The following is a 14,102-nucleotide window of genomic DNA, read 5'->3' as shown; positions in this document are numbered from 1 at the left end:
TCCATCTTCTCTAATAGCTCCTGAATAATTTTCACTACCCATCCCTAAACCCCTGTCTCTGCAACATAGATTGGAAAGCACCAATGTCTCATTTTTATGCACCAATAATAACAAAAACAAAGGATAATGAAATAATCTGAAATAGTTATTGGGTGCATAACAAGACCTTAAATTAAATGCACATGTTCCTGTGAAATGTAAATTCTGTCTAGCCTAGCCCAGTTTTTGTATCTTGTGGAGTAATATGTAAATTCATTCCAAATTCATAGTACTGAAGTCACATCTTCTATGTCAAATATTTTTATAAAGTTTTTTTTTAAATACACACTACTTTATATTTCCCTTTCTGTGTCCCCCAAATACATCTTCACTGTTGCAAATCAAATTCCAGTCCCCACATATAAATAATATTCCTTGCTGAAAGCTGATTATTTCTCCCAGAATTTTCTTTAGCTCTGTTGTAGCAGTTTTCAGTGGAATATAAATACATGCCAATGTAATCTTCCTCCCTTGCCAGTAGCCCCTTAGTACTACAAATGATCTGTCATTGTTGTCTTTTTTCCCCTCTTGTATTACTATTGGAGCTTCTTTGCAATTTAATATAAGTACTCCTCTCTTCCTTTGCCCCAGGCATTCTGCTGAATAACCATCCTGAAAACCTTTCTTTATCAAATTCACATGTTCAGTTCTTTCCAAGTTTGTCTCCTGTATCATAGCTATTTGCACTCAACATAGTTCACTACTCTTCTTTTTTTTTTTAATTTGTCTGAGACCATTAACGTTTAAAGACATTATAGAAAGAGACATATTCGTGAGGGATTTTTATTCCCATGTTTTATGTAGAACAACTTTTTAAGTGTCTAGTTTCAGCTTTTGTGTTACATGCATGCCTTGCTTGGCAGGTTAGTCCTTTATGTACTTTTCATCTCCATTTGAGCCCATGTCACATCTTGCAGAAGAAAATACACACACACACACTCAATACCCCCTGAAACCTAGTTACTTAATACACACAACTGTGTATGTCAAGTTTTACCCCTTTAATAGTAACATAAGTTACAAACTGGCAGCCACACAGACTCGAGCGAAATCTAAAGAAAGCTTATCTGTGCTAAGATGCATGGTAGAGCCTGTGATTCTATTAAGTGCTGTCTAGTTTTTACCTTATCTTTATAGCTCTCCCAGCTGGGAAAACACTTGAATGCTTTCAGAAAATAGTTTCTTCAAGCCATTTCTGTTTATCACAGTTTGCTAATGACATGAGAACCAGATACAGGATTGTTTACTAGAAAAAAAAACTTTATAATATTCAGTATTCTTTTTCACTTGCTTGCTTTCTCTCAAAACTTGTTACTATATGAAATGAAATGCCTTAACACAGTCATTCCCCTATACAAGCATGAGAAAAAGGAGTAAAAGCACACTAATTTTGCTTTTGTCATGCTCTTAACTAGACCGCCCTTTTTTGTTTTTTTACATTGCAATGCCTACATTTCTTAAAACTAAACAAGGAGAAAGAGAGAAGGGAGAAACAAAAACAGAAACCTATTTACATTAATATCCTCATTACACTGAAAAACTAAAAAAAAAATTACTTTAAAGCATGCAAAAAAAAACAGTCATGCACCACTTAATACTATTGAGAAAAAAAATTGTTTTACTTAACTCTCTCCCTCCTCTTCCCCTCTCCTGAGTATTTTTCCGAACATTAATGACATGAAGTAGGGCATATGCTTTAGAGTCCCTTACATGTTTAACAAAGTCCAAACAAGTCCAATATTTCCAGTTTTTCTTGTTCTGTTCTGTTTCACAAATGTAATTATTGCTTTGTAATCCCACATTTGTCAATTTCCAGGTTACTGATTTTAGTCTCTAAATGTTCATGACATGAAGTATGTCATATGCTTTAGAGTCCCCCTAAAAGTTTACCAGTCCAAGAAAGTCCAGTATTTCCAGATTCTTTTGTTCTGTTCCTGTTCATCTTCATCTCCCAAACCCTGTCTCTGCTTCATCTCCAGTGCACTCTCGATTCTTCTAGTCAACTTCTGTGTTTTTTTCCCCTCGCTCAATCATTTTCCATTGAAACACTGGGAAGGGTTTCATTGTCATGGTCTCTCTGTGGTCTGGTCTTTATTACCAGAAGAACATGAAGTAGAATTTCCTTGTGTTTCCAGCTCACTTTTTGTTGGACAAACTTTTGTATTTCTTCCTTAGCATGTATTTCTTCAAAAAAAAAATTTGTTCTCCAGGGAAAATTATTTTGAGGATAGCTGGGTACAGCAGTTTGACACTCACGCCTACTTCTCGGCATTCCTTATATAATGGAATAAATGTATTCTTTTTCTGCCTGATGTGCAATGAGTAGTCATTCTCCACAAACACTCTGCTCTCCTCCACTTTTAGTACTTTGTCGTTCTGCCGCAGTTTTGTCAGAATCAACTCCTTCTGCTGATAAGATTACATTTTGACTATTAAAGGTCTAGGTTGTTTTCTCATAGCCAGGTTTGGCGCATACACAATGATGTGCCCTTTCATTTAACAATTCCTGTTTTGGAATACTAGTTCAGTTTGTTTGTAGTTTCATAAAACTAATGCTTCTCTGGTACAGCAGAAAATCTCAAGCTTTCTCTACATGCTTTGTCTTCTAATTCTAATATTTTTTTTAAACTTCTTTTCTTGTGCAGTGTCATAGTCTGTCATCCTTTTCTTCATATCAGCCTCTGACTTTTACAGTTCTATCACCTTATCTGAATATCTGTTCAAAGCTGCTTCCATTTTTTTTCCAGCATTTTATTGTTTGTGTTGCTATATTCCATGAGTGTTTGTTTTGTTTTAACCGGGTCTATGTGCAGCTGCTTTATACTTTCCTCAAGTCATGTCTGGAACTTGCACTGCTTCTTACTGAACAACTGCAGTACTTTTCCTAGTCTTGTGTTTAATCCTCAACTTTTGTAGCTGATTTTCTTCCAGGTCCTTTATATTTCTTTTTCCTGATATCTAGGTAGTGCACTAACTAGACAATTACTGAAATTTACCCATAAATCTAGGCCCACTGGCTTTCTGTGCTAAGTTTCTGTTTTCAAACTGGGAGAGCCAGAATTAAGTTGTTAATCCGTGTGCAGATATCATGGAAGTCCGATGATGGTTGCCTTTGATATTGCAATGTTCACAAGCCTGGTGTACAAAAAGTATTCTGTTAGCTGTTGAGCTGAACTGTAGCCTAAAGTACAAACCCACTTCCCCCTTGCTTCTTTCTTCTTAATGGAGATGATCTGCTCTGAGCCCAATTAGTATAGCTGATTCTGGCATATGGCTTGAGTAACACTCAATATTCACTTTGTTTTTTTAATGTAAACCAGATTAAAGATGCAACAACATGTGGTGTACTAGCATTATTTTCCAGAACAGTGACACACTGCAAAATCAGCTAGGTAGGAGAGGAGTCCTAACTCTTCTCTTCAGTTACCTGCTTCTTTGGTTTGGTGATTCTTTGGGCAAAATAACCATTACAGTGTTCATCTCCAACAGGTGACTTAATGTATGAACTTATTTTCATCAGTATCCAGTTTTCATCCATTTCTCTTGACCTTTTTCAGATATCTCATTGTTCAGCAGCAGCATAAACTACATAGTGTAGCAATGAGTAATTCAACAGACTTAGAGATTAAAAGGAAGGCAGGCAAACAAAAAAAAAAATCCTAGGGATATTTTGCCAAGTATATTACTTTAGTTTTAAGAACAAGATGTAAAACCTAATCAAAATGTGATATAGTACTCAGAAAAAATAACCGTTGTGTTCAGCCATGTCATATTAATGGTAAGGGTCCCTGCATGAGACAAAAGGAAGTTGTTTGATGACCTTGAGATGGAGTGACCAATATTTAGGCAAGTGGATATGTAAGTGAGTATACAGTGGCAAAACTAATGAAAATTCATCACATTGACTGGAAAATCTAGTAAGTATAATTATTCTAGTTTACAAGTAAGAGTTGCATTTAAAAATAGGCACTTTTACTCTCTGAGATGCACGCATTTATACACACACACACACACACACACACACACACACACACACACACACACACACACACCAAATGCATGTGACAACAAAAAGCTAAGAGTTTGTGTACTGAAAAAAAGCTGTGTGTTTTCAATGGGAAAAGGCAAATTGACTCTGGTTTGCAGCAAATTCTTTTAACACACAAGTTACTATGTAGCATAAGCAGCATAAACAGTTGGTAATTCTTTTTTTTTTTATATTACTTTTAGGAAGCCTTTGCTGAAAGAAGACAAGATGCTGTATCTAGAAGATACATTCCTCCAGCTAGGTGAGTTTTTTTTTTTCTCCAAAACCAGAATTAAACTCTAACATGCTAAACAATTCAAGCACATCAGTTAACAAGAGTGCTTATTTACACTGAAATTGTTCACTGCTGTTGCTGAAGGCAAAAATGTATACACTTAGGATGGATTTTAGTCTAGCACTGAGGTTTTGACCTTCATCATACTGTTAATGTCTTGGATTTGATTAATGAGCCCAAGTACTGGAAAGGCTAGCCAAAAAGTGAGTGACTTTGTCTAGCAAAAGCATTTTCAAACACAACACAGACAAGGGATGGAAGGGAGAGAGGGGAATCCCTCCTTTGGAGCAGAACAGGATGCACAGGGAGAATTGTGTACATGAAAAGGACTCTACACTAGCATGTGAAAACCTGGAAAAGAGCTGCCACATGACATAGATTGCAAAGGACAAAGATGTTTGAGGATGGCATTGCAGGTGTGCATGTAAGCATGTGAACACTGAGCAAAAGGTTCGGCTGTGGCATAGTGGTTAAGGTATTTGCCTAACAGTCACAAGGTATAAGGTTTGGTTCTTATCTATGGGCACTGTCAGGATATGGACTAGGCACCTGATGGTCTGCATACTGACTGCCTAGTATTTATGTCTCTAATGGGCAGAGACGGTCTGTAAATCTTGGTGTAGCATATATGTACCCTTTAGAATAACCCGTAAGGCACATAAGCTTGCTGGATACGTTTGGGATGCTTGTTTAAGCTTAAAAAGGTCCCAGCGGTGGTCAGCCTAGTATATACACCTGTGAACCTGTTACAAAACCAATGCTCAGAACAGTAGGATAATCAGAAAGTCCCAAATCCTTATATCTCCGAAACTGCAGTACCTTAGAATTTTAAGAGGCCAGAAACTGAATGCAGTAATGCCTTTAGTCATGTGTCTGTTCCTTTCTCTGTAGATTTATATGTCTGTAATATGGTTGCACCATGGAACATGACTTTTTTCTTAATTTCCCAAATGGTTGAGGAGGCAAGTTGCAGTATAGCTGTACTAATAAAATATTCTGCTTTACGCTGTGTATGCTTCTGGTATAATCTGAGGCCTAAGGTTAGGGTGGTTGTGTTGTGTGAGACAAGAGTCCTTATCCTGCATGAGAAGCATGCTAGCTTCTGCTTTACTTCCCATTGACCCCCCCCCCCCAGCCAGCCTTTACTAATGTAGATTAGTTGGTGTACCACAATCATCAGCAATAAGGCACGGTGTTTGAGTACGATAAAAGGATCAGAGCTCATAGCTGATGCATTCAGTTTTAAATGTAATTTATTAATTTGGTAACTGGATGTGTGACCTGGTGTGTTTTGGACAGTTTTCAGACACAACACAGACAAGGGTAAATGCAGTTTATACAAACAGTTTAGAGTAGCATATCAAATCAAAATAAAAGTAGCAGGGCAAATCCCTGCAGACCTGAAGGGGGGAGGCGACATGTAGACTGCACACATACAATGACAGGAAGTCTGAATTGAGCCTCAGTCCTTGAACCTGTGTATCAGAAGTGTTAACAATAGTCACTTTTCTACCCTTGTTTTGAATAATTAAGATCATATTCCTGACCTTACTTTTTTTCTTTGGTTATAATGTATATAGTGCTTCTCTGTAAATTTAGAACTCTTAACATTTAAACTACACTTGCATGTGAAATATGAATGGATTCCACATGCTTTGCAGTTATGTTCCATATTTTATAAGTAAGTTAGATTTACTTCATACTTTCACTTGTCTTTGGCAAGTCAGACCTGCAGTGTACATGTGCAGTACATGTCCTATTCTACTGTTGTAGTATTCATAACATGAGATGGTCCTTGCCAAGGGCAACCTGATGTTTGTCTGGCATACCAAAGCCTTTTACTGCTTACAAGTATGTGGGATGTTGCACGTATGCACCTCATGTATGTAGGGCATAAATGCGTTGTCTGCATGTACTATCCTTAGAACTTCTCTGCCTACAATCTGGACACCATCTTTGATTGTCTATCTGCTCACCCGAGTTGTTTGCTATTGTAACAAGTCATTTCAGATAAGTGCCCTGCTGTTTTTTTTTTTTTCTCCTTATTTGCTACTCTGTCAGGTTTTCATCCTCAACCCCTTTTCTCATGTCATCCAAGAAAGACAAATGCTAGTGTGAGAGACAGATACAGTCAAGAGCAGTGCTTATTTTGCTTAGTGCCTAGTCACGCTCATAAATTTTGTTCTGTTGCCAGGGCTGTGTGTCTGAGACTTTGTGTAGTTGTCTGTCCTTGCTATTTGTCTAGAAAATCAGTGTCTTAAACGTTTAGCAAAAGATGCTATATAGGGTATGTCTGGGTCTTCTACTTAGTTAATTGTGAAGAGAAAGGCCAAACAGCCTAGGTCTGGTTCTTCAGCTGTGCCTGCTACATTGGACATCTCTCTTGAGGCAGATGAAGGCCCGGAGGTCCATCCTGTACTTGTTTCAGATTTTTTGGCTGAAACTTGTTCTGAGTTCACCGTGGATCAGACAGGCATGTCGAGACTGTGCAGGCATCTGCTTCAGATGTTCAGGGGGAACCAAGACTCATGATTTCAGAAGGCCCTGGAGGGATCCCCGAAATGTCCGTTAGGGAGGAAGTCACAACTACAATGGTGGAGTGCAGGCCAATGTCGGGCCCTTCCACTTTTCATAAGGAGGACATGCACATTAAGAAGAAGCAAAAGACCAAGCATTCTACTTCTCCCAGAGATCCACAAAGTAAATGGCAGAGTTTTACCCAAGGCGTATTTAATAATCTCTTGGCCCTCAAGTTTCCTTCTGGTGTCTCTGTCCCCACTCTGCCTTGGGACAGCTTCACCACAAAAGAGAATTAGGGAAGAGGATTATTCTGAGGAATAATTTTCTTCAGATTATGAATCCTTAGCCTACTCTACCAGATTCCTTCTCCTCTGGAGTATGCTTCTCCAGAAGAGGAGTCGAACGGTACCGATTCCACAGAAGTAAGCTTTTTTATGGGAGAAACAATTTCCAGTATAAGGGAGTTTTTCAAATTGGATAGTTCCTAGGTTAGTGATGTGCAGAAGCAATACTGTAACCTATTGCAAAGGGAGTCCCCTTCTCCTTCTGTTGTTCGTTCAGTTTTGCCTGCCTTATTGGATGCTTTTATTTCAGCATCCCAAACTCCAGATTCTCTGCCCCTGGCCCATAAGAAGCCAAACTGCTTTTACAAAGTGCCAGAGGATAGCAAATTTCTTTTAGATGTCCATAAGTGATCCTTCTGTGGTTTCTGTGGCTTCATGTAAACCTTCCAAATTACTGCCATCTGCTTCTGATCTCCCTTCTGTTAAGGAAGGCATGACTATGGAAGGGCTGAGGAAGAAGGTCTATACTTCTGCTTCCCTAGCTTTCCATGCTATTAATTATTACTTATATGACCAGATATGCTTTGGCTATTCTTTCACAGGCCACACAAAGTTATTTCTGATTTTTCTAATTCAGAAGGAAAAACTAACACCTTGTTTTTGTTAGGAGCTTCTTCTCAGGTTGCAAGACGTTCAGTTAAGTGTAATTGTGATGCAGCAGAGATATCTTCTAGAGTACCTGCATCAGACTCCATTTTGAGAAGGTATTCCTGGTTAAGACTTCGACACTTGCCAGATGGCATTAAAGCTATGTTACTGGGTGCTCCTGTTGATAATAAAGCTTTGTTTGGTTCTACTGATGGTGATTTAAGATGTCCTTCAAGGATGCATCTGCAGTCCTTACATATGGGTTGTCCTGCCTCAGGCAGCCCTTCGGTCGGCCGGATTCCAAAGTCTGGGTCCGGCATCGGCTGATGTCACCCTTTCCCCGACGTCAGAGCGCCTGGGGTATAAAAGCGTCAGCCAACGCTATCTTCCTCAGTCTTTCTTGCCACGTGGTGCCCGAAGCAGAAGCAGTTCGCAAGTGCCGGTCGGCCAGCTCCTGTAACTTCAGCTACCGAAGACTTCAAAAGCTAAGTACCCCGTTGGGGACTCTTTCTTACCTCAGCCGATGTCAGATCAAACGCTTAAAGTTAATAATTGCTTAACTTGTGGTTAACAAATACCTCATAAGGATTTCCATTCTTACTGCCTCCCCTGCCTAGGCCCAGACCACGATGTCTCTGCCTGTACTGCCTGTGCCTCCTTCAATCGACGCACTCTTAGGTGTCGGTCGGAGTTTGCAGAGGAATTTTTTGGGGCTAGTTATTGTTATAATATGCCGTCGGAGACTCCGACTTCTCATTTAACCAAAAAACGGAAGGACAAGGACCGACACACGCGGTCCGTGGTTTCGGCTGAAACCACGCCTAGGCGTGGAGCACCCAGGCCTCCTGCATCCATGTCCATAAAAGCATTTACTAGGGCTAAAGCTGCTAAACAGCCAAAATCTCTGCCTCCCAAGGCTATTCCTCAGGGATCCACTACAGGTTCACAGATTTTAAGTTTGGCTGAGGACCTTATTTCCTTAATTAGGGGCTCTCAGCCACATCCGGACAGGGGCTCTCAACCTCCTCTGGACAAAAGGCCCAGGGTTGAGCTCTCTGATCCCCAGTCCTCTGATGAGGCCTCAGATGGCTCTGCTTTATCAGACTACCAGGAGGAGGCCTTTACGGCCTACGAGGATTCTGATGCAGAGGAGTCTATTCCCTCGGCCTCCCCTCCTGAAGAGCTGTCCTTTGGGGAGACCCTTCACTCCATGAGAGAGCATTTCCAATGGCAGGGCCAGGAATTCTCCGATTCCAGGAAGAGATTAAGGACCTTTTTGCATTTACCTCAGCATAGACCTTTGGCTATCCCTCCTGTTTTAAATGTCATTGATGATGTGTATTCTGAGTCTAGCATTACCCCTGACTCCCTTCCTCCGGCTCCTGTCAAACCCGACAGGTACTACAGGGTCCCGGACTCGCATCATTTCCTTTACAAGGCCCACTCTGCTGACCCAGAAACTATTTCCCAGGGCCTTAAAGGGGTTGCAACTGCCACTACTAAAAATCCACTCCCCCTCTGAAAGGGAGTCCAGGGCTTTAGAGAGGTGGGGTAAAAAAGTGTATACTACTTCCACTCTTTGTATGAGGGCATTAAATTGTCAATTCCATATGATACAGTACCAAGAGTATTTGTTAGATGAATTGCATAAAAAACTGCCTTCACCTGAACCCCTAGATCGCAAGTCAGTTCAGGATCTGGTACAGAACTCACAACAGGTCAGCAACCATTTCTTGCAGTGTGGTTATGATGCATTGGAAGCTTCATGTAGGTCAGTAATGACAGGTGCAGTCATACGTAGGCATGCTTGGCTGAAGGAACAAACCCCGCCAGATCATGTTAAAGCAAAGCTGCTGGATGCACCACTGGAAAAGCAAAAGTTATTTGGCTCCACTGCTCAGGAGGTCTTAAAGAAATTTGAGGAAAAGGCTAAATCTGTACAAACAGTCAAATATTTTCTCCAGGTCCGACCACCAAGATTCAGCAGAAATTGGCCTTCTAAGAATTGGTCCTTTCCAGACACAGAGAGATTTCAAAGAGGCAAGAACAGGCGTGCCAGAGGTAGAGGGCAAGCTAGAGGCTCCTACAGAGGACGTCAGTGGCAGCCTCCTAACCAGAGAGGTAGTGCAGGACCTACAACTGCTGCACAAGGACAGACTCAATGACTTCACCTTGACCCCGCCAACCAGGGCTCAAGACCCCGCCAACCAGGGCTCAATTGGAAGCACCTTTGGGCGGAAAGCTATCTTTATTCTCAAGAAATTGGCACAGTATTACAAGGGACAAATGGACACTGCAAATAATAGACAAAGGATACAGGTTCCATTTTCATACATTACCAAAAAGAAAAGGCATGCCAAACCTGCCACCGAATCAAAGGGCAGAGGCTTTAAAACAAATTGCCAACCTATTGCAAATGAAAGCTATAGAAAAGGTTCCTCTCACAGAACAAGGCCAAGGATTTTATTCCAGACTATTCCTTGTCCCAAGAAAAGAAAAACAATGGAGGCCTATTCTCGACTTGTCCGCACTGAATACTTATCTCATTGTGCCAAAATTCAAAATGCTGACCCTACAGCAACTCCTTCCCATGCTGGGTAAGGGGTCTTGGCTGGTAACTCTAGACCTCAAGGAGGCATACCTGCATGTCCCTATCAGACAAAGTTGCAGAAGACACTTCAGATTTCTTGCAGGTTCAGAGCATTATCAATTCTCAGCATTGCCCTTTGGCTTATCTACTGCGCCCAGAGTATTCACAAAATGCCTGGCATCAGTAATTGCACACCATAGACTTCAGGGGATTCAAATATACCCATATCTGGACGACTGCCTTATACAAGTGGACAGCCAACAAACTTTGGTAAAACACTTGAATTATGCCATCCGCCTACTTCAGGCCTTGGGATACACAGTCAACATTCACAAATCAAGACGTGTTCCATCCCAAAGAATAACTTTCCTGGGTGCGGAACTAGACACAACCACCCAAATGGCTTTTCTCACAGAAGAAAAACAAAGACAACTACCGGATTACTTTGAAAATCTGACAAAACAAACTCAGCTGACTGCAAGGAAAATCCTGCAGGCCCTGGGTTACATGGCATTGTGCATTCTTCTGATTCCACAAGCAAGGCTGCATATGAGGAAACTACAATGGTACCTAAGGAGTTTATGGTCTCAGCACAGTCACAGCCTAGAAGCTTTGATACCACTCATTCCATGCATTCAAAATGAATTTCTGTGGTGGGCTCAAGCAAGCCTGTCAAACAGGGGCCTGCCCTTCAGCAAACCAATAACCAGCCAAACCATTACATCGGACGCTTCAGACCATGGATGGGGAGCACACATGGAGGGCAGATGCATCCAAGGACTATGGTCACAGAAAGAATTGCGCATGCACATAAACCAAAAGGAAATACTGGCAGTGATGCATGCAATCGAGGCCTTCAAACACTTTCTGCATCAAGGCCACCTGCTAATAAGGACAGACGATACCACAGTTATGTGGTAAATAAACAAGCAAGGAGGTACCCATTCCTACCCTCTTTGCAGGCTGGCAATGAATCTTTGGGAGCTTTCCCTAAAACTCAATATAGAGCTGCAATCCCAGTTTGTGCCAGGAAAAGACAATATACTGGCGGACAGCCCAAGCAGAAATATCATGAATCCACACGAATGGATGCTGCACCCAGACATCTTCCTTCAGATAACACAATCATGGGGGAGGCCGGACATGGATCTTTTTGCCTCCCACCACAACCATCAGCTGAAGAAATTCTGCTCAAGGACATACCACCCACAAGCATGGAAAGTGGACGCCCTCTCTTTCAGCTGGAACACTAACAGTGTATGCATTTCCACCTCTTCCATTAATGACCAAGGTCTTACTGAAAATCAGGACAGAGCAGCCAGAAGTGATCCTGATAGCTCCGGACTGGCCAAGACAGCACTGGTACCCACTGCTTAGGAGCATGTCACGCACGAAACCGTGGCCTCTACCACAATGGTCACTTCTTCTGACACAGCACAATTACAAAACTCTGCACTGCAGCCTGAAAACCCTGCAGCTGACAGCCTGGAGAATACCTTGACTCCTCACCAGGAAAAGCTATCCAAGAGAGTGAAGGATATCATCATGGAAGCTCGCAGGCCTTCCACAAGAAAGGCATATTCAGCAAAATGGAAAAGATTCCGCACTTGGAGCACCGCAAAGGGCCTAGATGCGACAGTGATGAGCATGGCACATATCCTGGAATACTTGGCAGAAATGCTCCACAATGGCCTTTCTTACTCTTCCATAAAAATTCATGCTTCAGCAATTTCAGCAGAATACAATACTGATCCACCTGTCTTCTCTCATCCTCTCCTAAGGCAGTTTCTAAGAGGAATTAAAAACATCAATCCTCCAAGGAAACCACCAGTGCCTACATGGGACCTTAACTTCATGTTGGAAAAGTTAACTCTACCTTCCTTTGAACCAGCAGCATCTTCAGAACTACAGTTCCTGTCTTGGAAGGCTGCCTTCCTTCTGGCCATAACCTCAGCAAGAAGAGTATCTGAATTGCAGGCCCTCATGGCAGTACAACCATTTCTTATTTTTCATCAGGACAGAGTCTCTTTGAGAACCAATCCTTCATTCATGCCAAAGGTGGTATCCAGGGTCTCATTGAACCAAGCTATTCACCTGCCTACCTTCTTTCCAAATCCACAAAACAAGGGGGAGAAGCGTCTGCATACCCTGGACATTCACAGACAGTTGCGCTACTACTTGGACAGAACTAAGACTTACAGAAAAACTGACCAGCTGTTTGTAGCATATGCTGCTGGTATACAAGGAAAAGCAATTTCCAAACAGACAATTTCAAAATGGATAGGAATTTGCATTCGATTCTGCTCCTCTTTTCATGGCAAAACTGTGCCAGCTAACATTAGACCTCATTCCACCAGAGCCACAGCCACCTCCACAGCCTTCTTACGAGGGGTGGCTTCCAAGGACATTTTAGAAGCTGCTACATGGAGCTCCGTGCATACATTTTCCAAGCATTAAAACTTACCCTTATATTCCAGATCCAGAGCAGGCTTTGCTACGGCAGTCCTGCAGGGCATTTTAGCTACACCATCCTTTTCTTAGATCTTACCACCCCCAGCTTGGCTATGGTATTCTACCCATATGTAAGGACTGCAGATGCATCCTTGAAGGACATAGTACAGTTTTGTACCTACCATAAATGTAGATGTCCGATAGGTATGCATCTGCAGTCAGGGTTACCCTCCCTCCTCCCCCTCTGTGGTATTTCTTGGGTATTTATCCCTCTTACAGCTAGCTGGGGTTATCTGTTATGGTGTATTTGTTTTATATTACTGTGCATGTTTGGAATTTTTTGCATCTCTCCAAATTTAGCCTTCCTTAGAGGGCACCTGGCATCTGGGGCAAGAAAAACTGAGGAAGATGGCGTCGGCTGGCGCTTTTATACCCCAGGCGCTCTGACGTCGGGGAAAGGGCGACATCAGCCGACGTCGGACCCAGACTTTGGAATCCGGCCGACCGAAGGGCTGCCTGAGGCAGGACAACCCATATGTAAGGACTGCAGATGCATACCTATCGGACATCTACATTTATGGTAGGTACAAAACTGTACTTTTTTGCAGGAGAAAGTTAAGGAGCTACAGGATTTGAAATCACATTTTTGTCTCACCTGTACCTAATTTTTACAGAAATTATCGCTCCAAGACTGCTTTTGTGTGAAAACAGGCTTGCACTCCTCCATCTATGACTAAAAAGGGTGGCAGGAGGCCTCCTCCACCAAAGACTTCTCTGGTCTACTCATGACCAGAAGCGGCCCTTTCCTGACAAGCCAGGTAATGTGTGACTACTGCTCTCACCACAGCTTTATGCCTCTTTCCCTTCATCTTTCTCTGTCTCTTCCAGTTTGGACAACTTTAGTCAGGACACGTGGGTTCTTTCCATTATTCAAAATGCTTATTTCATTGTCTAGAAATATATTCCTCCCTTCATGGGCATTCCTCAGTGTCCACAGGAACAGCTGCATTTATTTGCAGAGTTCCTTCAGAGCATGTTTAATCAGGAAGAACAATTCAGGAGGTTCCACTCACTCACAGAGGTAGAGGATTTTATTCCAGAATGTTTCTAGTGCCCGGAAAGAATGGTCCCTGGAGACCAGTTCTGGACCTATCTCACTTCAACACCTTCTTGAAGTTTCCTTCTTTCCCCATGCTATCCCTTCAGACCTTACTTCCTCTCATTCTTCCTCGGGCTTTTATATTGCAT

At 42.0% G+C, this 14,102-nt stretch overlaps 1 protein-coding gene across 1 annotated transcript in view; it reads left to right on the top strand.

Annotated features, from left to right (window-relative positions):
• Positions 1 to 14,102, top strand: part of BECN1 (beclin 1) — a 1,139,297-nt gene that overhangs the window by 544,242 nt on the left and 580,953 nt on the right. The window contains exon 5 of the mRNA XM_044054677.1: positions 4,270 to 4,328. Coding sequence (XP_043910612.1) covers positions 4,270 to 4,328 — 59 coding nt within the window. The remainder of the gene's footprint in view (positions 1 to 4,269; positions 4,329 to 14,102) is intronic.

The sequence above is a fragment of the Protopterus annectens genome, chromosome 13.part0, assembly GCF_019279795.1.
Source record: "Protopterus annectens isolate FY-2018-M chromosome 13.part0, PAN1.0, whole genome shotgun sequence".
Classification (NCBI taxonomy): domain Eukaryota; kingdom Metazoa; phylum Chordata; order Ceratodontiformes; family Protopteridae; genus Protopterus; species Protopterus annectens.
The sequence above is the reverse complement of the archived record's forward strand: the minus strand, read 5'-3'. Positions and strand labels throughout refer to the sequence as shown.